We start from the raw sequence: 23,586 nt of genomic DNA, 5'->3' as shown, positions 1-23,586 counted from the left end.
GGAGATCAGGCAGACTGAGGGATCCACGCCATAATTCCCAAAATGACAAAGATATGTTACAGTTACGTGCAGCTTGAGGCAAATAATCAACTTCGGCTACTCTCTGTAAAAAGCAATTTTGGGGGATTTGTGCTACACGCACATGGAAGGCTACCACAAGACCTTAAAATCATAGCATAACGTACATAGAAGATGTACGCGAGCACTGCTGCCCCGACGTCCGACCGCATCAAGTCGCCAATGACTATTTCGAGCCTCACACCGTTGACAACTAGTCAGAATCAACACCGACTAGTTGGCTTCATCAACAATCGACGCGGCTTCGTAGACAATCATCCATGAATCAAGTTAAGTCACTTTTTTAATTATTTTATATAATTTTTCTGGATTGTTTTCAGCATGGTTGGTGAATGCGCCAACTACTTATTTGTGTACGGCTCTCGATGGGAATTACCATTCAGAGCTACACTTCGCCGACAACTCTTGGGGCATGTTGACCGACAGCCATGGGCTTGGTACACCGAATTACAGAGGCTATAGCCATGGGTTTTGTGTACTGAGTTCCGGAAGCTCCGCCACAGGCTTAGTACACTGAATTAGGAGGCTTTGCCATGAAGTTTGGTGCACTGAGTGATGGAGGCTCACAGCGGCTACACCCTAGTGAGGCACAAATCTTATGCGCGGCAACATGCGCTCTCCTCGCCAAAAGGCAAAAAAAGTCTCAAAGACTACTTTACGCGCAATCGCGCAGTTTTTTATCGCAATGTCGACTACTTATTTTAAATGGCTTCTCTTAGCGGTCACTAATCTCCTCAAGCAGAACACGCCTCAATTCGTGAAAGCCTCGGATCTTCTATCATGCCTAAACGCTAAGATGCGAGACAAAGATCTTCGTAGCAGTAGTGCCAGTACGCGTACACGAGATAAAAATCTCACACACAGTGGCAATGGCTAAACAAGAACTGAGATACTAAACATAATAGGCTAATTAACTACTCGGGAGAAATATGGCCGAAACAAGAGTATGACACACAACATTTACATTCATCACTGAATAGATTTCGGTAGTTTTAATATTTCACAATATGCTACATAATGTATGCATATTTTTTAGGTCAAGCTCGGCTGAGAGGCGACATCATCTCTGTAGGAAGCATGGTGCTGAACGGGTGAGCCGGACGAATGTTGCGCCAAACCTTTACCTTTGTGCAGGTGACGGGTCTCCTCAACAGAACCAGAGGAATCCGTCGTATGTGCCATGTACCGAATGGACACGGCGAGAAGCATGCTTATCATGAGAGGATGTGTCAGATGTTTCAGAGGTAGGGGAGAAGGATAGATCTACAGCTTCGGGGTCACGGGGAAGGGGGGAGTGATGGGGGCTTGGGGTGGGGCTGCGAGATGGAGCGCCAGAGGAGGTTGGGCTAGTGGGCTTGCTGGGCTGGGGGGATCCATCGACGGTAGGGAGCTGGAGGTGATGGCGGCGGCGGCGGGAGGAGGAGGGATGCTGGAGGGGAGGGGAGGTGGATGGCGCTCCATTTGGTCGTCCGTGGGAGCCAATACAAATCGGCTCGGGCGAGCTCACCCTCACCTTGATGTTGCCGCGACGTGCTGCGATTGGTCTGGAGTTTTGGCTCCATGGGTCAGATTTCAGAAGGGAATAAATAGTACTTTTATTTTGTTGTTGATGATGATGAACTATAAAACTCTGTTCCTGGTTATTGATAAAATTAATTTATACCAGATATATGTACACAACCCCGATCTTGGGGGAAAGAAAGAAAAGCAATGATACCAACTAGTAGTACCGTATATTACGATGATAATAGGAAAAAAACGAAAATAATCAGTTGATTTTTTTTCCTTCGCTGTGTACTCTGCTCGTGTTTGTCCCTACTCTACGCCAAGCGCTACCATCGCCTGCGATTTCCAGTGCCTGGCCTTCTCGAACCCGTTGGCGTAGCGCTCGAAGTCGTCGACGGTCATGTCGATCTCCTCCTCGGTGTTCATGACGAAGGGCCCTAGCTGCGCCACGGGCTCCCCGATGGGCTCGCCGCCGATGAGCAGGAACCGAAGCGGCCTGTCCGACTTGTTCCACACCTCGAGGCCGTCGCCCTGGCCAAGGAGGAGCAGGTGGTGGGCGCCGACGGGCGCGCACCGCTCGGTCCCGAACACGCCCTCGCCCTCCAGCACGTACGCGAAGGCGTTCCACGACGGGAGCACGGGCTGCCGCACGGCGGCGCGCGGGCGCACCGTGAAGTCGAGGTACATGGTCGGCGTCCGCGTGCACACCGGCGACCGCACCCCCATGGCGTGCCCGGCGATCACGCGCACCGTGACGCCGTCCGCGGACGTGCACGCGATGTCCTTGCTCTGGATCTCCTGGTACCCGGGCTCGACCCTGCACGAACGCACGCGCGCACGTCGTTTTTCGAGTGTTGTTAGTCAGTGATGACCACGTGTTAATTAAGCTCGTCCCCAACTGTGGCAACTTGCATTGAGTTGACACGAGCACGACGGAATTGACACAAGACTAGTTGCCACGTCGTGGTGGAGAAGCCGGAATGATAGAAAGGGGAGAAAGATGAGTCTCACATTTTGTTGCCGGAGGAGAGGTTGACCCAGAGCTGCAGGCCCTTGGACGTGCCGGGGCCGGCGGGCATCTCCGAGTGCACGATGCCGCGCCCGGCCGTCATCCACTGCACGTCGCCGGCCTTGATGGTGCCACGGTGGCCCTCGAAGTCCTCGTGCGTCACGGCGCCCTGAAACAGCGTTCCACGCCCAAAGCAATGAGAAAGTCAGAACTCGGAAAACTCTGACCCTGATCCTTTTTATTACACGAGTTCATCTTCATCAGTTTCTGGTCAGAACTACCGCTACCAACTGATCTGTGATTCTTTTTACACTAATTGTTTAGCAGGGCCATAGTATCATAACGTTTTCATGATGATTTTCTGGTGTGGTGTCGATCCCTTGAGCGCGCAAAAGTAGAGCAACGCGGGTGGTGGTTGACGGACGCGGGGGCGCTACCGAAACCGGGGCCCGTCGGGACGGATTCTTCAAGTGCAGGGGAAGAAACTTTCAGAGCCAAACAGGGCCTTATATCAGCTGGCGTCGTTGACAATTGGCGCCACGCGGTTCGTTGCCTGAAGCAGCCCTGTTTAGTCGTCAAGCTAGACTCCGCTCCCTACCTTTCTCGCTCGCCTAGTAGAGCAGTAAAGCTACAGCGCAATGGGAATTGAGAAAGGAATGGTAGCTGCGGAGGATGCCAGGAATTCTCATGGCGGCTCATCAGGTTTGCTCTGACGGAAACAGAAGAACAAAAACGAGTGGGAAATAGGGAATTGTGTGCGTACCTCGAGCATGTAGGTGACGGTCTCGAATCCTCTGTGCGGGTGGTCGGGGAACCCGGCCGGAGCAGAAACTGCGTGGAATTCGGACAGGCAATCGATTAGTTGAGCCGAGATGGGACAAGCGAAGCCCATTCAGGAAAGGACGGAATCGAAGCTCACCGGAGAACTCGTCGAGGACTAGGAACGGATCGAAGTACCTCAGCTCAAACCTGCACGCACCAGCAGCGAGTCCCATCCCAAATCAGCAAAGCGAAGCCAGGAAACACACAAGCATCTCTCACCGCCCGGCTCTCCATAACCACGGAACATGGCAGCCACGAACGGAATTCATCTGATCGCTCACCTGCCGATGCTGCGGCGGACGACGGCGCCGACGCCCTCGTGCTGCGGCCGGGCCAGGAACTTCCGCACCACCTGCCGGGGCTTCTCCATTGCCGCCGGTTGCTGACTCAAGTCCCCAACCTCCTTGCGGCTGCTGCTCCGCCAAGCCTCCAACCTCCTCGATCGGCTTCTCCGACCGCCGGCTGCCGGACCCGTGTTTCTTGCGGGCGAGTACGACGACGACGATGGCTTTGCCCGTTGCCTTTGCGGCCTCTTATATAGCAGCAGCAGCGGCGGCGGCGCGCGCGAATCCGCCCTGATTCCGTTACGCCGCGAGGTCAAAAGCGACAGCTCCCCTCGCCCTGCTCGCTCGCTCGTTTCCTCGGCCCGGCTCTCTCCTCTCCTCCTGTGCGGCTGTGCGCGAGAATATAAACAACAAAACGCCGTGGGCGCGTCGCATCTCCCAAAGTCCTTGCTTTGCTTTGGGCGGCTTCGCTGCAGCTGGTCACGCTGACGCCACGCGCACGCAAGCCAAGCCCCGTTTCGTTTCACCTGCCTCCCCGTTCGCGGCGCTGCGGTTTGCATACGTGCGCCTTGTGGCAGCGTCGCATCAGCATGCGGTGGCGACCGGTCAGGGTTAATTCCCCTCGCTGTTAAAGCGCCACGTCGATGGTCTCATACTCTCTCATATAGTAATATACTTGTTCTTACAGGTCAAGATCACGGATGAATTCTGCTGCTGTGGGCTTTGCAGAATTACTGGAAGGTAAAAAGGATATTTTTTTACTGCGAATTCTGGTCCAGACTCTTCGTGTAATGGAAAGGGGGCAACCGTAACTTGGGCACCAGGGCAGGGAGGGTGATCGTTGCCCTGCCCGGGCATTTTGTTCTTGCAAGCAACGGTTCCTTCCATGAGCGAGCGGCTGGCTCATGGCTCCAACTCTGGCTGACGGAGAGAATTTTCAGTTTTCACACGGCTTGACAGGAACAGCCGGCCCCGGCAGTCCGGCTGGTGATACTACCATGACGTACAAGTGAGCTCACTCGCCGGCACTTGCTGCGACCTATTCAGCCAGCCAAAGCCCCCAAACAATACATCTCTCATCTTCGTGGAGCTTTCCTGGGTGGATTCGGCAACTGCCATGTGCCCAATGGCGCCGGCAGGTGCCGTCCGCATCACATGGAACAGCTGCTAATTAATCGCCGGTGAAAGTATCTCAAGGTGGTGTTAGAATAATCTGCAGGTTAGCTGCAGCTGAAGTATCTCACTGGGATTTTCTATGGCCCGTTTCCCTTTTCCTCCCCCCTTGATTTCGTGGTCAGTTTCTTTCTTTTGATAAAAGCGCGTGATGTTAAAGTGGGGAGCAGAAATGGAATAGGCCGCTTGGATTGGATCCCCTCTTTTCTGGCCACCCGACGACGGCCCCGCCCATAGATTGATTAGTCTCTTGTCTGGGCCGTTTCGAAAACTTCTGATGAACTTATTCTATGGGCACAAAAGAAAGCTACTCTACAAAAGGCACCGAAAATAAGATATTCTGGTGGATTTTGGTGCCCGAAATTCGTAGAATATCACCACATGGTCATTGCACACAGTCTCTTTACGTTGCAAGTCGTTTTGACTGACTGCCTTTTCTATTTTTCCTTCGTTGATCCGGAGTTTCAGATTTAGCCGAGAAGAATTGTAGAGGATGGATGACAGACATGCCTGGAGCTGAAAGTGATGCTGCCATCACGTCTACTACCATCAGCCTGACGTCCGTGTGAGTCATGCCGACGTTGCCATGCTGCTGGAGACGGGCTAGAGACACAAGTTCTAAAAGGTATTTGACATGAGGTGTTAAACTTTAATAGTGTCACATCGGATGTTCGGATACTAATTACGAGAACTAAATATGAGCTAATTATAAAACTAATTGCAGAACCCTGTGCTAATTCGCGAGACGAATCTATTAAATCTAATTAATCCATCATTAGCAAATGGTTACTGTAGCACCACATTGTCAAATCATGGACTAATTGGGCATAATAGATTCGTCTCGCGAATTACACTCCATCTGTGCAATTAGTTTTGTAATTAGCTTATATTTAATACTCCTAATTAGCATCCAAACATCCGATGTGACGGATGTTGCCAAACAGGCCACGTGGGGTGAGACGTCCGTGTCTCGCATTTTCCCATTTTCGCGTGTCCAGGCCACCATCGCTATAGGGACCGACTAGCTTACTCCAATAGAGAGAAAAAAACAACTTCCATGTTGCTGATTAAAGGAATGAACGATGTAATTAAGGGTATTGATCACATTGTTAGTTCGTTGAATTGACAGTATGTAGTTTACCGGAAAACCTATGATCCAGGTCCAGCCTATACTACTCGATCAGGGGAACCTAACTTGTTCCCAATTTGAAGCAGTAGCGTGAGCCTAGAAGCTCATTTTGAAAGGATTTAGTCACAGGCAGTACGGGGTAAATTAATTCATGGGTCGTGCTCATCGAGAAGATCAGTTGTGGCTTTTGGCGAAGACACGCACCACGTCCAGCCTCCAGACGCCTCAGAGCCCCGGGCGCCTGCTGATGGAGTCCCTGGCAGCGTTAGGCTTGACTGATCTGTGGCACAGCACGCGTCCTAATCGCGAGACCAGCAATTAACCGGCGTGCCGGTCCCTTCTTGGTTACACTTGGTAACCGGCTCCGTCGTGACATGAAACATGATCCGGTGTCATGCTCTGATGCTCACCTGACCTGAGCACAGTACCGCTCGCTGGGTCGTGACAAGATCCGACGCTGGCCCTGAGCGCGTGGTGAGGATGATGTCGGTGACCTCAGTGAAGGCGAGGCTGCGGAGGCCATGGCAACGCAACGCCGGTAGAGTAAGCGGGTGGTGGTGGGCTCCCATCGCGGGCTGCAGCACGGTGAATCGGTGATGTCGACGGTACGGTGGTGTGCGACGGCGGGGAGCGGAGGCGGCCGTGGCAGAGGCCCTCACGGTCGGGGTCCTCGTCGAAATTTCTTGAGCTCCTGGCGAATGAAGCGCCAAACTCACCCTGTTCATGGTCCGGGTTTCCCGGTTTCTGGTTTATTTCCGGCCAAAACCAAGACCGAACTTGCTGGTCCGGCTTGGCCTGGTTTTGCACGGGTTGCTAGCAGCTGGGAAGGACTGCCGGTGCTGGTTTGGTCTGGCTGGTTTGAACGGGTTATGCTGGTTTGATTAACACTAAAATGAGCTCCACGAAAACATCAATCTGAAACCAACGAAGCCAAATGTTGCAGCCTCTTGATCGGCAACACCATGAATTGTTGACATACTTGCAGGAAAACATTATGCTTCCAACAAAGTAAGATCTGCAGGAATACAGGGAAAAGAAATTTACATAGCACTATCACTCTGAACTAGTTATGTTCATAATTTAGCCTAGTATGGAAAGAGAACAGTAGGACCAGAGATAGAAATACAAAAAAAAGAAATATTCATAACACTATCACACTCTGAACAGCAGGACCCAACAGAGAGCACCGGGGGAAATGAAAAAGCGCACATGCTTTTATCTACTACCACTAGTTGCTGAGAAATTCTCATACTTGTATCAAAAGTCTATGTGTCCAGCTAGCTCAACAAAATCTGCACCATAATAAAGAAAAGAAACTTTATCATTAATAGCATAACAATGAAATCTGCACCATAATAAATAAATAATATCTAATGGAGTAGGTGTTTAACAATGACAACAGGTAGGCATACTTTGCTAATGCTCAGGTTACTGAATAATTACTACTATGAATGTGTAGGATATCTGAACCACAATATGACATCGAAATGGTTTATCTTTCTCTGAATTTTTCCACTGAATTTGACTGATATGGTTTAACTTTCAAGAAAAGCGCATGGTAACGAATAAGATAAAACTATGACATGGAACAAGGAGAAAGGATAGATACTGAAGCCGAAAAAAGATTCAGATCCAGAATAGGACAAGGGGCAGGCAGGCTTTCCTAATGCTCAGGTTACTGAATAACTACTATGAATGTGCAGGATATCTGAACCACAATATGACAAGCAGAATGGTTATCTTTCACTGAATTATGCCACTGAATTTGGCTGTGAAAAGGTGGCTTATCATTCATGAGTTCTCAGAAGTGAACTATAAAAGCACATGGTAACAAAGAAAAGAATTGTGTATGACGTAGTTATACTAATTTAGCGTTTCAACAGACACTAGCAGCAGACTTTAGTAGCCTGAACCATTCACTAGCAGCAGACTTCAGCATTGATACTCATTGTTTCAGTTCCACAAGCTAATTTTAACAGACTTAAGTACATATGGACCATTCATAGCTTACACTAGCAGCAGCCTGAAATTTACAGACCATTGCACGACGCTGGAAGGATCAGTTTACCAGTTTTAGGAGAACGTGTGATTTGACCTATTACTACTTGCTAATATAAGTTTTCAGAGCAGACCTATTATTGAAAAAGTGAACCATCCATCCTGTGTTAGATTCAGACCCTACAGACAATCACCATACCTTGTCAGAAACATAGTAGGCTTCTTTTCAGAAATTTCTATGCTTCCAACTCAGTTAAATCTGCAGCAAAAAATCAAAGTTACATACCAATGCAATGGAGCAAAGGAGCAAAAGTCACAGATAAAGGAACATACCAATGCAATGTTGATTATCTGTGCGGTCCTTTGAAAGAAACTCTGTATAAAAAAGGAATAGAATGTTGTGAGCAACTTTAACAGACTTAAGGTGGTGTTTCTACTGAACTATGAAAAACTTTACCTTCTCTAATCTCCTCATATGTCTGAACCTCTTCAGCAGCCTCTCTTGCACTTACTTTGGTATGAGATGTATGTAGCCAGCTTTGTGCGCAGATTAAAGCTTCAACTGTGCTAGTCGATAGGCTACAGCGAAGTGGATCTATAATGCGTCCACCCGTGCTAAAAGCTGACTCCGAAGGCACTGTGGAAGCAGGAATAGCTAGCACATCCTTTGCCAAGAGCGACAGTACAGGATACTTATTTGAGCTCATTTTCCAATACTCCAGTATGTCAAACTCTTTAGCCCTCTTCTCACGCTTCTCAGCTAGATAGCTTGTTAATTCTGAATCATTTGGTTCACTCTCAATCTCTTCCATGTGTTGCTCAAATTGAGATGCTAGCATGTCCCATGGGTTCTCTTCATCCTCTTCATCTACACTTATGTGAATTGGAGCTTGATTTGAACCTCTGTTGCTAGAAGAGGCATTAACAGTTTTAATATACCAACAGAACAATTCATCAAGAGTTGATTCAATCTTCTCAGCTAATTCCTTGCCCTCATATGGTCCATATAGAATGTCTAAGCAGAATTTCAGATACTGAAGCTTATACCTGGGATCTAAGATGACAGCAATGAATAACAAGTAGTTCAGATTGCCTTCTTCCTCCCAATACTTCTGAAATTTTAGTTTCATGTGATCTGCCATTGAAGACAACATCTGGTCCTCTTCTCCAGCAATCTCAATTAGTTTTGCACGCATCAGCATTATATCATGAAAAACAATGCTTGATGTTACATGCAGTGAAGCGGACAGACGAGTGGTGACCTTTTCAAATAGTTTCAAGAAGCACAATATGCGCCTTGCTATTCGCCAATCGTCTGTATTGGGTGGATCTTTGTCTGGGAAGTATGCTTTGAATGGAATGTACTCCTTTTCTAGTCTTGCAAAAGCTCTCTCAAACTTTTCTGCACTCTCCAACATTAGAAAGGTAGAGTTCCACCTGGTCTCTAGATCTAAGGTTAAAAGGCTCTTGCTTGAAATTTTCTCCAATTCTGCACATTTCTTGAATACCTTCAGTCTTGATGGTGAAGATCTCACAAATTTTACTGCTATTCTGATTTTCTCAATAGACTCATTATGTTCTTCAAGTCCGCTCTTCACAACCAGGTTAACAATATGGGCACAACACCTCACATGTAGAAATTTGTTATTTAGCACGACTCCTTGCCAATTCTTGCATACACTCTTCAAGTATCGAATTAACTTATCATTAGAAGATGCATTATCAACTGTCACTGTGAATAGACGGTCAATGCCCCAGTCCAATAAACATTCTTCAACCCTTTTGCCAAGTGTCTCTCCTTTGTGGTCTGCTACTGAACAGAAATTAAGGATCCGTTTTTGCAGCTTCCATTCATCATCAATCCAATATCCAGTGAGACACATATAGCATAAATTTTGCTTAGAAGTCCAAGTGTCCGTTGTTAGGCAAATTCTTTGATTTTTCAATACTTTCTTCAACTTGGGTTTTTCTTCAAAATATCTCTGCATGCAGTCCCTTGCTACTGTGACTCTAGAGGGGAGGTCAAATCTCGGCTGTAACACTTTAGAATATCTTTTGAACCCTTCACCCTCAACAGTTGTGAAGGGCATTTCATCAATCAATACCATCTCAGCAAGTGCTTTGCGACAGTCTTCAATGCTGTAAGAATGCTTGGGTGTTCCTTGGTTCTTCCTTTGCAACTCCTGACCCTTTAGTGGTTGCTGGGGGCATAATATCCTTAGGTGGTTCCATAAGGTGCTTGTCCCATGAGTTGATGGATCACAATTATATTCTTGACCACAATATCTGCATGTCGCAATAGGATGTTGACCTCTTAATCCCGTACTGAAATGCTTCCAAACAAGTGATTTTTTTGAACCGGTTCTTTTATTTCTCTTGTGAACAGGAGAAACTGGAGTAGGAGAGCTAGCTGACTGAACATTTGATGTATTAACTGCTGAAGTTAGTCTTATTCTCTTTCTCACTTGAGTTGGCAATGCTTCCCTAGTTGCTTCTGATAACCTTTTCTGCATAGCAATTAACCTATTCAATCTCTCACTGCTATCTTCAAAGGGTCTTGCAGCAGGTACCTCCAAAGATTGGTCTTCACCATCCTGAAATAGATCCAGGTAGATTAAAAGATGACAACAATTATCAGCTGGACACAATCCAGATTGCTCAAATTGATTAATTGATTCATATATAGCTACAGATATGTCAAATTTGTATCTTCCTATGACACAGTAGCACAAAGCCAAAAGATATTGATTCATACGACAGCTAAACTGCCAGCATAAGGCATGGAAATATGTGGCTCAAACAGAAAGAAAAGAAACCACAGAGAAATTTTCAAAGAAAATAATGTAACCTATTACTACAAAATGAGCCAAAATCATGTCCTCGTCGAAATTTCTTGAGCTCCTGGCGAATGAAGCGCCAAAGGCCAAACAGAGTATATCCAGCTGCACAACATTTGTACTACAAAATGAGCAAATCTCCTGGTCTGTGCTGGCAACCCCGATAACCTAATGTAAAACCAAAACCAGAAGCGTTACACATACTTTATATAGCATAGCCAGCACGTGATCCATGGAACTACAGACGCATGGTACGTACGCGATTCAACTAACAGCCCAAGTGTACGTACACAAGGAACAACAATCAGGAGATTATGAGTTCTGAATTACTCCAGTGTAAGAATAATAATTAAAACCCAGTGTAAGAAGAATAATTTATGGCGGAACGACCACTCCAAGCGAAGCGCATCAGCTTCCCAAGTTGACGCCCAGAAATTAACCTGACAACTCTGACAGTGCATTTGAAATACGATTGACTCATATCTTAGCAATGTGTTCAAGTGCCAAGAATGGAACAAAAAGATGGCACTGTCTAGCTACGGGCAAAACAGCAGCGAAACCGCGGCGCTTGGTATCGGAAACTAGTGTCTAGCAGTTAACTACATCGTCTTCCAAAGGTACAAAATATTAGCCCAATGTCAATGATACAGGTGTGCAGCCTCATAGAACCTCACGGAGCTCAGTACCCTAAGCTTGCAACTGCTTACAAAGCAAACGCATAGTTGGTCAAGATCCACCCTTCCTCTACAATCGATGAAAGAAAGATATCAACATGATCAACTCTGACAGGCACTTTTGTCCCTCGTGCTGTTTCCACAAGCTTCACTTGTACTGTGGTTGCAGCCAAGGTGTGACTTGAAGTGCTAGGAGGTGCTTCCTCATATCCCTGGACCACGCAGAACACAATGGTATCACCAATTTCGCACTTGCAAATTGAATCAAAGCATAGGAACCTTCGGTTGCCGCAAATGTACTTCCAAGAAAAATCTAACATGATAGGCAGACCCAGCCAATATGAAGTATCATCGTAAATCAGCTCAAAAGCAGCAAGACCTTCATCTGAGCAGGTGTATATGAAACCCTCTGCGAATATGCATCTTCCACTCAGAAAACAAAACCATGACCTGACAGAAAACCATTCCCATCTCTTCAAATCAAACAAGAAGAACTCATCTGTGTCAAAATCCGATATCATAAACGCATCGTTGATGAGGTCTACAAATCCAGAAATCTTGACCTTTTGTGACACATCAACAGACCTTGATGCTGTCTTCTGGCGCCTCCATTGGAGATTGTCCCGAAGGATATAGACATACTGCAAAGTATCACATAGAGCCACGACATACTGACCAGCTCGGAAAACTGCTGAAAAAAAGAGCTTGGATCGTTTGCTCTTACAGAGCCTGTAGGACTTCCTTTCGACGTCGACAACATAGTGATTGCACTCTGGACTCGATGGGATAACATAAAGCGTCGATCCGCGATGCACAAAATACCATGCTGAAAGGTCATCTATTCCAATATCTCCAAATCTAACTGTGTCTAGACGCAGTACTGCCTCCAGGGCCTCATCACCACATGTCAACTTTCCTCCTGAAGTAGATATTTGATACAAAAGGGAGCACTGATCCGCCTGACAGATAAAATAGAAATCTGATCTGGTGGCCATTTTGCAGAAGTCAAGGGCTACTACACCTGGAGCAGGCTCAGGCTTTCCATTTAGAAACTCCCTGCAGTTAAAAGTTGTAACTGTTCAGCATAAAAAATGACTCTCAGTTGCAGTTCAGTAACTAATTTATTCAAAGGGAAAGTTACAATAAGACCCTTGCACAACTATGTTTTATGAAGCAAACCACTATAACTTTGTTGATCTCAGTTGATCAGTTTTATTGTTCAACCTTACACAATCAAAACCTCAAGTTTGCTTTTGTTGACTTCAGCCCATCTCATACCTGATTGCCAAATTTAGTTCCCAAGCCTCAGATAATATCATGTATGCATATTCCAGACCAGAACTTCATGTCAACCATAAACATGTACTAGACAATTCCTGATTTATGTTACTCATTTATGGATGGTTAAGTGAGAAAGGCTACCGGAACAGCAGACTACAAACTTTTCCGAGATGACAACGGCGAACTTAATCGCAAAAGCTCTGAGGCATTTTAGTGATAAGAAACAAACACAATACATTCCACTACCATGTGTAGCTACTCCCACCTTTAGTATGTCTGCTACTCATTTATCCACTTTGAGTCTGAAGTAATTTTCCCTACATACATATATCAATTTTTTCTATCACAAGTGCCCCCAATATCAATCATAGTTGTGGTGCCAGGTCCAATCCACATTTTTCTAAAGCAGTTTTTTGTATTTTATAGTGAAATGTAAATGTACCTAAATTATTAATGAGCAGGATTAGCTACACAAGTCAAGTAGAGGGCTGAAATCAACAAAATGAACTTGGAGCACTATCAAATGACTAAACAATAACCTATAATCGAACTGCTTGATAAGAACCAATTAGTGAAATTTAAAATAACAAATAAAGAGAAATTTGGTTACTAAAACGAAATCAAACCTGCAGCAAGTAAGCATTTCTGAGAATTTTTCAACTTGGGGGCAGTAGAACTGTCTTGTCTCTGAAAGATCCGAGGGATGAAACTTGGCTCCACGATCCTGACACTTCCTGTCACACCAGTAGGATATTTTTAGTTAACCAACAGTAGAGTGATCTCCAACGAACTTAAGACGCAACATAAGAGAAAACCTTGAAATTGTTGCAATGCTGAAATGCAGTAGTGTCCACTGAAGTAGTAATGCAACTAAGGTTAGCTAACGTGCTAAAACAGATGGATGTACAAACTGACAAAACAATGAATTAAGTATCAAGGAATTGATTTGAGCAAAGCAAATCGAGATTGCTTACTGCAAGAAACAGAAGGTGTCATAGCATGTGTCTCCAGATGCATTGCTCTTGAGCATGTCTATCTGGCGGCAGGTGGAGTGCAGGATGTCAACACCATTGGGAACGAAGCAGCCAAATTCATCAGTGACGCCTGTGACGCGGAATGTTGTGATCAGGGCATGCCGTGTGGCACACCCACACAGCTGGTGCATATTGATCCAAACAGCACACAACATACGGCCGCCTACGTGCTCCACGAAGCCATACCCTTCCTTGTCATAGGGCCAAATATTTCCGATCTCTATGGGAGCCGCAAGCAGCTTGTCCCACTTTGGAGGGTACTTGTATGCAAAGAGTTTGGTTCCCCGTATGAAGTAGATCATGTCATGGAGCTTGACATATACTGCTTTGCCAGTGATAGGAATATATTGACTTGTGCCATTAGTGTCAACACGGGACAAGTCACCGCTGGTGCACTTGAATAAGAAGAAGCTGGAGTTACTGAATGATAATAGAATGTTTGTATGGAGAACCACATAGCCCTGGAGTAAGGTGCCACTGTACCCACGTTCCAACGAATGCTTGTAAGGGAACTCGACACTGTTGACTTCAGACCAACAGTCCCCAATCAGCTTGTAAACGATGAGGCTCCATGCCTCTCCATAGGAGCCTCTCTTTGCCAATACGACCGGCACCCAGAGCTTGCCACACGCTGAGATAGCTTCCCATGATCCACGAGTGAACGGGAGCGGCGGCAGAGTAGACAGGCTCTTGTCTGCGGTGTTCAAAGAGAAGGCTTTGGGAGGAAAGACCTTCTCGTGGGCTTGTTGGCCGCTGGTGCTGCTCGATCCGGCTGCCGGGCGATGTTTGCAGATGATGTAAAGATGGCGGTCGGCCGGCGCTATCGCGGCCCTGGCGACGGGGAACATCGTGTGCCTGTCATCGATCGGGGACACACCGCAGAAGAGCTCGAGCAGGTCGTTGTTGTGTCCGATGACGCGGCCGGAGCCGGTGACCCGGAAGTAGTGTATGCGTAGACCGTGCGACGGATGGTCGGAGGAGGAGCAGCCAACGAGGACCGACCAAAGCGGGCTGCCCTCAGCAGTGGCAGACGCAAGGCCGGTGGGTAGGGGACGCTCTCTTCTTCTTCCTTGTCCACCACCCCCCAAAGCTGTCCTTCTTCTTCCCGTCCTCCCCCTTCGTCTTCCTTCATCCTCCTTCTCCTTCACCTCTTCTCCCCAAGGGAGATACAGCTGGTAGGGGGCGCCGGAGCCCTCCAAGCCCCGCCTTAACATCCGCCCCTTGTCGGCGTTGGCCGGCAAATACTCGCTACGGGGGCCAATGCGCGGGATCCCGAGCGAGCAGCGTCTGCGCCAACAGCAAAAGCACCGGAACAAATCGCACTTCCGCAGCTCGTCCTCCGACACACGCCTTAGATCAGCGGCGGTCGCCATGTCTCTTCTCCTTTTTTTACCAAATCGCTAGGGCTGCGGCGATGGCGGCGGCGGCGGCGTCGACGGCTTCAAGAGGAGGGGGCGTGGGGTGGGGTGGGGTGGGGTGGCCTCCCAAGTCTAATGTGGGCCGGATTTCTTGTGGCCCGTGTAGGCCTTCTCACGTCAGGTTCGCTCGTTGGATTTCTGATCATGTGGAAGGGAGAGAAGAAAAAACCTCCTCCGCTCTAGCGACGGAGGAAGACGAGATAGCCAGCATATTTTTTTTTAAAAAAATCCGAATTACTCCTGTAACCAAAGTCTCAATAACTCTCTGAAAGTCGGTTCAGTTTACTCTTAAAGTATACCATTTGGTTCAATTTACTCTTTAACATAATTTTTTTTTCATGCACAAGTGGAGTTTTAAGTTCAATTTGTGCACGATGATAGCAGATATCATAAGATATGTCACAAAAATATATCATGAATTTTTATCATTATTTTGATAGGGTAGGATATAATAAAATTATTCTTGAGATACAAAATTATATAAAAAATAATGATGAAAAATCCATAAAGTAGTTTTTAATATAGATAATGATGTCCACTACCCTGTGCAAAGTCTCAAATTAAAATTCAACTTGTGTATGGAGAGAAAAAAGATAAATTGCATTATGAGGTAAGTTGAACCAAATAGTATAATTTAGTGGGTAAATTGAACCAAAATATAGTTTAGGGTTATCTGGACTTTCACTATACTTGAAGGGAGTAATTTAGACTTTTCCATTTTTTTTAATCACATGGTATGCAAACGTTCACAAATGCGCATGTGCACCCGCCCCTACAAATATACGTATGTAACTCTACTCCTATGAGCACTTCCGACGCAGATGCTCACAAACACGCACGCGCACTTGCTCCTACAAACATACGCAGGCAACTCTACCCCTATGAACACCTCCGAAAGACTGAGCCGGCAAATCCTCGAGATTAACGAAGTCACCATTGGTACTGGCACGTCGCTGTCGACGGGCACGTCGTCTACCACTGAAAGAATAACGTCGGTTAAATCTTTGAATAAATTTTAAAAATGTGAGATCCCGTGCTAAGTTGAGAACTCGAATTCGAGTGAGCATGTTCCACCGTAAAGAACTTTCCTTGCTGAGTTACGTTTAGTTCGAGCTAAAGCCTAAGAGTAGTTTGTAAGTTGTGACGGGAGACTTCTCTCGTTGCAGCTGCTTGTCATTGGCCATCATGATGACCAGATGCTGTCATGGACTCACGGGGCACCTCTCTTGCACTGACGCTTGCCTTGGTTAGAGACATTATGATGGCTTGTTTGGATGAGATTTGAGCCTGGCATTTTCAGGATCAGAACCAAACAACCTAGTGCACCTGAGGCAGCCGAGAGCTTCAACATCGGGTGGGTAACAACATCTTTTCAGTCTCCTTTCAATCTCCGCACGGGAGTATTTCTAACTAGATACAATGAAGACAGGGCAGTAAACGTGATAATACCTAAAAAACTTATGGACAGCAAATTAACTCAGCTACAAGGAGTGGTCTCGGATCATATCACAAGCTCGCTCAGAATTTGTTTGGATAGAAGAGGATTGGAAGTGAATGAAAATAATTGAGTCTAAAACGAACTAATTTCTTCTGCAATTTTCCCATTACACTTCAATCCACTAGTATTCAAATAGTATTCAAACAAGGCCTCAAGCATTGAAGGGTAGGGGTGTTGGTTAAATGCAACACATCAGAATCTCTTTCGTAAAAAAATGAAAATAAAAGGAAACAAATCAGAATCCATACTAACAAATACATGGAAATAATAAGGCAGATGTGAGGAAATACTCGTGTGGAAATCCAAAGCCATCATTAAAAGGGGAGGTTGCTGTTCAGAAAATTTAGGAAACATGAATACGACACCCCATTGTTCAAGTCAAGCTTAGTGAGCAAGTCATATGTTAGACAGCCCAGCAAGATATAGATACAGTTAAACAGCCCAGTCACTCAACTGCTACCTGTTAGGGAAATGTCATGCAGCATACGGGTCTTTTTCCACTCATATCGTGTCATACGATGCTATAAAACTGTACATACTTGTAAAGGAAGCTAGAGCAATGGATCCGAAGAAAATTTCTGAGCTCAGGCAAGCTTAGCGTTCAAATTCTGGGAGCAGTGGGGGGACCGAAGGCAGTGATGAACCAGAGCGGTATTGGATCTGAAATCTGCAGTAGAAGAAATTGTCTGTAAGCATGAAATTGCATACGCTAAGCTAGTAACAAACATATACAAATACAATAGCAGAGAGTACAAATCCACTTTTCCGTTTTCTTTTCCTTTTACACAAGTGTCAACTACGAAATGATTCAATGCGTTATTAAATAGCAGACAATTCATCAAGAGTGGTAATGCTGGCAACATTAAACGGATCAAGCATATTACTATGTTTTACAGAAGTAGTTCAGAAGTTGATGCCTAGTGTTTGCAATGAGCATATAAACGTGGCAGTTAACCATCACAAGACATAAAAGCCCAAATACACGTCTCCGATGCAGTCACACGAGTCCCATGGTGGCACTATAAGCTTGCCAAAAATTGGGCACTACCGGGCCACGCTACTATTTGACCAGAGAGAATTAGTCAATGAAACACCATTCATTCAACCTATACCAAATAGTATTGGTTTGAGCACTATATGCATCTATTTAGAAAGTACACAAGAAGTTGACAGGCTATCCATCCTTTTTAGAAATGTGCAAAAGGCTGATCATGATAAACCATTCCATGGGAAATCATATCAAAACCGATCCTGGGCTAGTCCATACATGGGGGCATAAACAAGACACTAGCATTACCACTATACGGATTTCCAATCTTGGCTGCTTGCCAAAGCATAAACCTTTGACAGTAACCCAGGCAACAGCTTCTTAAGTGGCCTATCCACCATGTCTGGTGAGATATTTGGTCTCTTCTTCTCCTGAATAATGTGAAATTCAAGATTAGTGTCATTGAATACAATGTAAATTTGTACAAAACACATAAGTACAAAATATATAAATTATAATCATATGATGATTAAAAGTAAACAATACTTTTCACTAAGGTAACACATACTCAGACTTCAATAGATATACAATTAAAATATTTCTTATTATGACCCAAACATGTGGGAACACATCCTACAGTCATCCAGATTGATATTGCTGCCACTACAATGTACCATGAGCGCAAAAGCTGACAATGGCAAAACAAAACCACAGCCAGTATCAATTCCAGTGGATAAGTATGGTGTGAGCGACAAGTGTGGCAGCCCTTCAAATCAAGCTTAGTGAGCAAAACAGCAACGGTCTTGCTTTTGTGGCATTTTGCGCCTCATTGCACTTGTGCACAGGGCAAAATTTCTAGGAAATGGATCACCGGCGAGGATTCTTTTTGTTTAAAACTTCTGATAGGTGATCCCGTTAAGCATCTATTCACAAATCACAAGTTTCAACAGTAGGTCCAAATTTTCATAAGCCAATTGAACAATGTTAAGATAAAGAGGACACCAAGAACCTTAGTTATATCGATGAGTGAAATTATTCACTTCTATGTTACTGGCATTAACCTCAAAAACTGCATACAATCATTCAAATTTAGTCAGAAGTAAAGAAGAAACATACCTTCTTACTCTTTCTCAACTGCTCAAAATAATGTGAACAAGAATCACGGGCAAACTTGTGAGCCTGCAGTGTAGTGTTACGATACATGCAGATGTTGTTGTTTTCATTTTTCTCATCATAGGTCAAAATCTTCAGCAGCGTAGTATCATTGGCTGAAACCAAGTTCGTCCAGTTAGCATGTGATGTGATTGCATCATAACGGTCCCTGTGCTCAGGTGAGAAGTGAACATCCCACAAAATAACATACAGAGCCATGCGGCGCTCAGGTGGCAGAAACAATGGATGGTTAAGAAGCACATCCAAACTGCACCATAAATAACCATTTTGTTAGCCAAAGAATAATCATTTTACGTAAGAGTAAGGTACCAATTCTACCTTAGTTTAGGATCTCTTAAACACTTGATGAATTCTACCACATCAATATCATTCCACTTTGTGTTCAGATGATTCTCAAGAAGATCAGCAACTTTGTTCCGGTTAGTCATTTTGCTATCAGTGATTGCCTTCTTTCGAATTGTAAATGGTAGAACTTTCACGTGTGTGTCCATCATGGCATAGTTCTTTGGGTCATCTAACCCATCACACACGAAGCCATTCACCCACAACACCTTACTAAAAGATACCACAGACCTAAACCAACAAAACCAAAGTAATATCAATTAATATATAACTACTAAAAAGGAAGCACATAAATATCAGATATCTGTTTTGCTATTTCATTCGATAATATCTAAACAGATACGGATATGAGAATCATCATATAGTTCCAGCATTCAATCAGGTTATCTGTACCATTTAAGCACCTAAGCAAAAAAAATTGCGATTATAAAAAACATAGGTAAAAAACAACCAACATTCAATCAAGTTATCTGCGCCATTTACAGACCTGCACATTACCTGCAATAGAAGAATAACAATCAAAATTTTCCAGCACTCAGGCAAGTTATCTGCATCACTTACACAACTATGCATAAATTATGTGCATATAAAGGAATCATACCATATCATTCTTTTCGCCTCATCATGAAGGTAGCCATCAGACTGTACTTGGGTCTGTCTTGAAATCCAACTGCTGAAATCTTCAGTACATGGCATGCAGGAAACAACAGTCTTCCCAAGCATAGAATTATAGGCTGCAAAACAAGGCTTCAGCAAAGCATTATCCTCAAGAGGCAAGAGATGATGAACCAATTCTCGCATTCGCCTTTCATCTGCAGCAGCACGTATCCAGATGGATACTCTATTTCCACTTCCTTTGTCAAATGATGACTTGGGGTCTGTCATAGGGAAAATTTCACCCCTGTACCAAGTGTCATCTCTTCCTTTGTACTCAAATCGGTAGAAGTTGAACACAATCCCTGAATGTGGATCACCTATCTTCTCTAATGCAGTTTTAAAAGCCGCAGCAATCTTACTTTCATCCTACACAGCAAAAGAAGCATCGCTAAGCAAACAACATGCAAGGTTCGCTTTTTTCGTTCTTAAGAAGTCAGATTGTGGGATTTCTTGAAGCAGATAAGCAGAAAGATATACTCAAGAACAAAAGCACAACCCATATGGGAAGCATGTACTTGATTTAAGCACACGATATGATCCCCCATACTTGTATCCACTGTACGTATGTCAGGTCAAAACAGGATACCTATACAGATAGTAGCTATGAAAATTAGAGGATATAGTGTAACTAAAGAACAATGTAATATCGCACACAAATATTAATATGATAATTGTTTTTTTAACAAAGAAAAGATTTTAAGAGTTAGATATGTCAAATTGCCAATCAAATACAGCATATAGTGGTATTACATACATAGGAATTAGTGAATAAGACAGAATTCCAATTCCAGGAGGCCCTGTGTTCTACAATTTCACTGATATGAAGCAACAAGAAACTGACACAAGCATACTTCATTGTTGCATGCAACATAGCAAAAGGCTAAAAGTGTTATTATCTAACTGTAACATGTCCCCTTGAATTCATTGCAAATACAATAATTTGAGAAAATTCCATAAGAGATTGAAAAGGGAACTCAAGAGTACAGACATTACACGCAAATGAAACAATAACTGACGGTTCCAGTAGATACAAAAATTTGACGTCTCGGAGTATATTATAAGAGTTAACTCTGCCACCATCTCTCGAACCAAAACTTTAGGCAAAACAAGTCATAAGAAAGGTGGAGAATGCCAAATAATCCAAGTATTGGGAGCAAAGTCGCTAGATTTACCTTTGCTAACACTGCTCTCTTCTCAAAGACAAAACTTACTGCAAGGCTGCAAGTTCAGCAAACCAAAAAAAATCACACGCAAATGAGAATCTTCACATGGAAGATGAAGCGAAACACCAGTTCACGATTGAAAGCAAGCCGCGGAGCTTGCGTTGAAGCGGATCACTACTTACCCCCTCGGTTGACTGGTTGAGGCTCAGATCGTTGTTCTCGTTGCCTCGCTTTGCTCTACTCTCGTCAGATGCAGACACCCCAAGGGCTGAAACATAGGGACCCAAGAGTTGTACAGGATTAGACCTAAACTAAAAAAAATGAAGTAAAATAGAACATCAGCTGCATTTTAATATCATCTTGATGATAACTAAAAAAGAGCAAACGAATGGAAACACGATTTTTCACAGATCAAATCGTGCACTTTGTGTCTATAAAAACAGTTTAGACTAAAATGCAATTTTGTGAATCGCAAACACGAGACTAATAATAGCACTAGGCCAACAGCGATCACCTCAGGGTTTAATCGGTGGAGGTGAGAAGCCGGGGCCCGGGGGACATGAGTTGAAGAGACGACGAGGCAGCGGGGTGGGGTGGGGGGGTGGCGATGGAGCCTATAGGATCAGCCACGGGCAGCACTTGCCGCCACGGGACGTAGAGGCGAGGGTGGAGAATTTGTTCGAAATGGTGGAAGAGGGAGTGCGGCGACGAGAAGCGGCAAGGCCAGTGACATCTTGTTAATTTGTTTGCTAAAGAGTGCACAATTTCCTTTTCCTTACACACTTTCATTCTTCTTTTCAAAATACAAATGCAATGATCAACGAAACATTTCGATAAAGTCTGTAGCTAGCTCTATAATCAATGGTTGAAAATGTTCCGTATGCACAACAAATTCATATTTGTTTATCAAGGATGCATGCCATACTTGAATTCTTAAACAAACTGCTTGCTTGATTTCAATTCTTATCTAAAAATGATATTGATTCAAAATGATTTGAAAAGGATATACATAACCATAAATTTTCTCATTTTCATTTTAATATGATTGTGATGATTATCTTGAAACCAAGTATTTCTCCTTACCAGGGATATTTTTTCATATAAAAAAATCAAACCGGTGGTTAATTTACTCATTTTTGCGATGGTTATTATTTAGTTTCTTTATACTCGGTAAGCTACTCTATGCGTACAAATAAAATAAGGGGGTATTATATAAATTAGAAATATAATTCTGTGTGCCTGTGTTAGCTCGTACAGCGCCAACACTGCACTCTTGTTAGATTCTCACTTAGTCTCTAAATAAGGTAGAAAGACTGACTCTCAACTCTCAATCATTAGTTTGGATGGCATACTTATAGATGGGACCCGCCTGCAGAAAGGAGGCTCCCTCTGCGTGGAGCCCAATTAAGGAGATGGGCCCTAAAATCTGAAACCTAGAAAGGAGCTGGAAAATACCACCTCCACATTCTGAGACTTACCGAGGGCCCACGCGGTGGGAGCGGGATGCGGCCGAGGAGGCCTCCTGGGAAGCCACTCGAGAAGGCTCACTTCAAAGCTAAGCAAGCGGTGGCGTATCCTGGCGTGAGAAGGGCGTGGCAGTCGAGGTAGGCCATCAGCAGGCGCCTCATCCCCGTAAAAACACCATCATTACGGTTGATGGGACGCGCCTGGGTGCCTCGAGGACTAGCGACCCCACCCATCCCGTCCAACAGGCAGCGGGCGCTGCCCTCGTGTCAAGAGCACCCGCCTGGCTCCTAACTGCCCTCTGCCAGAGAGGTGGGCCCACACTGAGGACCCATGAAGCTGCAAAAGGCCTCCCGGGAACTCTGCAAGAACGGCAGGCCCACTTTGCGGACCCGGGAAGCAACAAAGGTTTCCCAGGAAGGATCCTGTGAGCTAGTTCATCGCCCCCTGTCCCAGGACATTGGGTCCGGGCTGAGAAAAGTAAGGATATGGTAAAAATGCGAAGATTGACATACAGACGACTTGGATAGGGTGCTCTAGCGCTGTGCGTACCAAGGTAAGGAAACGTCAGGGCAAGCGGATGGCGCGTCAGAGGAACTGTAGCAAGGAGGGCGGCCATTGGGCCGCCGCGTTCACACACACAATGTAAATGGATGGATTGGGGTGCAAGGCTCACCCCAACCAGTCCCCCATGGACCTAGCTTATAAAAGGTCGGCTCTTATACAAACAAGATAGATAACTCTAAGCAATATAACACATATGATGTAGGGTATTACGCTTCCGAGCGGTCTGAACCTATCTAAAAACTCTGTTAGCAAAATCATACACTAACTCCCCTAAACACCTCTCGAATCCCTATGCAAGAACTAACCCCCAGGCTGGATCTCTAAGAGGGGGTCCCATCGGATCCCCGCTCTTGGTGCTTGACCACCGTCACATACTCTTCTAGAGCTTAGATCATTTTGCATGCATGAATTACTATGACTAACATAAATGCCTGTTCTTTCAGATGAAATTCAATAGTTACTTAACACTTTTACCAAACTTATGTGTGTAT

At 44.9% G+C, this 23,586-nt stretch overlaps 3 protein-coding genes across 3 annotated transcripts; all 3 read right to left on the bottom strand.

Moving 5' to 3' along the window:
* Nucleotides 1-1,694: 1,694 nt before the first annotated feature.
* LOC117842507 (pirin-like protein At1g50590) lies at nt 1,695-4,097 on the bottom strand. The gene is made up of 5 exons (XM_034722979.2): nt 3,697-4,097; nt 3,513-3,562; nt 3,357-3,424; nt 2,596-2,762; nt 1,695-2,401 (listed from the first exon to the last, which is right to left on the bottom strand). The coding sequence occupies exons 1-5, from the start codon at nt 3,783-3,785 to the stop codon at nt 1,894-1,896; spliced, it is 882 nt and encodes a 293-aa protein (XP_034578870.1). The 5' UTR covers nt 3,786-4,097; the 3' UTR covers nt 1,695-1,893.
* A 4,138-nt stretch (nt 4,098-8,235) lies between these two features.
* LOC140221923 (zinc finger BED domain-containing protein RICESLEEPER 1-like) lies at nt 8,236-9,195 on the bottom strand. Its single transcript, XM_072291877.1, has 3 exons — nt 8,457-9,195; nt 8,333-8,374; nt 8,236-8,258 (listed from the first exon to the last, which is right to left on the bottom strand). Exons 1-3 carry the CDS (start codon nt 9,193-9,195, stop codon nt 8,236-8,238), a joined length of 804 nt encoding a protein of 267 aa, XP_072147978.1.
* Nucleotides 9,196-11,181: 1,986 nt separating this feature from the next.
* LOC117843250 (uncharacterized) lies at nt 11,182-15,270 on the bottom strand. Its single transcript, XM_034723822.2, has 3 exons — nt 13,766-15,270; nt 13,418-13,525; nt 11,182-12,566 (listed from the first exon to the last, which is right to left on the bottom strand). Exons 1-3 carry the CDS (start codon nt 15,196-15,198, stop codon nt 11,540-11,542), a joined length of 2,568 nt encoding a protein of 855 aa, XP_034579713.1. The 5' UTR covers nt 15,199-15,270; the 3' UTR covers nt 11,182-11,539.
* Nucleotides 15,271-23,586: the final 8,316 nt, after the last annotated feature.

The sequence above is a fragment of the Setaria viridis genome, chromosome 2 (assembly GCF_005286985.2).
Source record: "Setaria viridis chromosome 2, Setaria_viridis_v4.0, whole genome shotgun sequence".
Taxonomy (NCBI): Eukaryota; Viridiplantae; Streptophyta; class Magnoliopsida; order Poales; family Poaceae; genus Setaria; species Setaria viridis.
Note: the sequence above shows the minus strand (reverse complement) of the source record. Positions and strands in the feature narration are given on the sequence as shown.

What these genes read in the sequence shown, in the direction of transcription:
- LOC117843250 (XM_034723822.2), bottom strand. Translation starts at nt 15,198, where the DNA reads ATGGCGACCGCCGCTGATCTAAGGCGTGTGTCGGAGGACGAGCTGCGG. An exon ending in GACACCTTCTGTTTCTTGCA is followed by an intron (nt 13,526 to 13,765) that starts GTAAGCAATCTC and finishes CTGGTGTGACAG; the next exon opens with GAAGTGTCAGGATCGTGGAG. An exon ending in GAAATGCTTACTTGCTGCAG is followed by an intron (nt 12,567 to 13,417) that starts GTTTGATTTCGT and finishes TTTTAACTGCAG; the next exon opens with GGAGTTTCTAAATGGAAAGC.
- LOC117842507 (XM_034722979.2), bottom strand. Translation starts at nt 3,785, where the DNA reads ATGGAGAAGCCCCGGCAGGTGGTGCGGAAGTTCCTGGCCCGGCCGCAG. An exon ending in CCGTCACCTACATGCTCGAG is followed by an intron (nt 2,763 to 3,356) that starts GTACGCACACAA and finishes ACGCTGTTTCAG; the next exon opens with GGCGCCGTGACGCACGAGGA. An exon ending in CTCTCCTCCGGCAACAAAAT is followed by an intron (nt 2,402 to 2,595) that starts GTGAGACTCATC and finishes GCGTTCGTGCAG; the next exon opens with GGTCGAGCCCGGGTACCAGG.
- LOC140221923 (XM_072291877.1), bottom strand. Translation starts at nt 9,195, where the DNA reads ATGCGTGCAAAACTAATTGAGATTGCTGGAGAAGAGGACCAGATGTTG. An exon ending in ATATGAGGAGATTAGAGAAG is followed by an intron (nt 8,375 to 8,456) that starts GTAAAGTTTTTC and finishes TTTTTTATACAG; the next exon opens with AGTTTCTTTCAAAGGACCGC. An exon ending in AGATAATCAACATTGCATTG is followed by an intron (nt 8,259 to 8,332) that starts GTATGTTCCTTT and finishes TTTTTGCTGCAG; the next exon opens with ATTTAACTGAGTTGGAAGCA.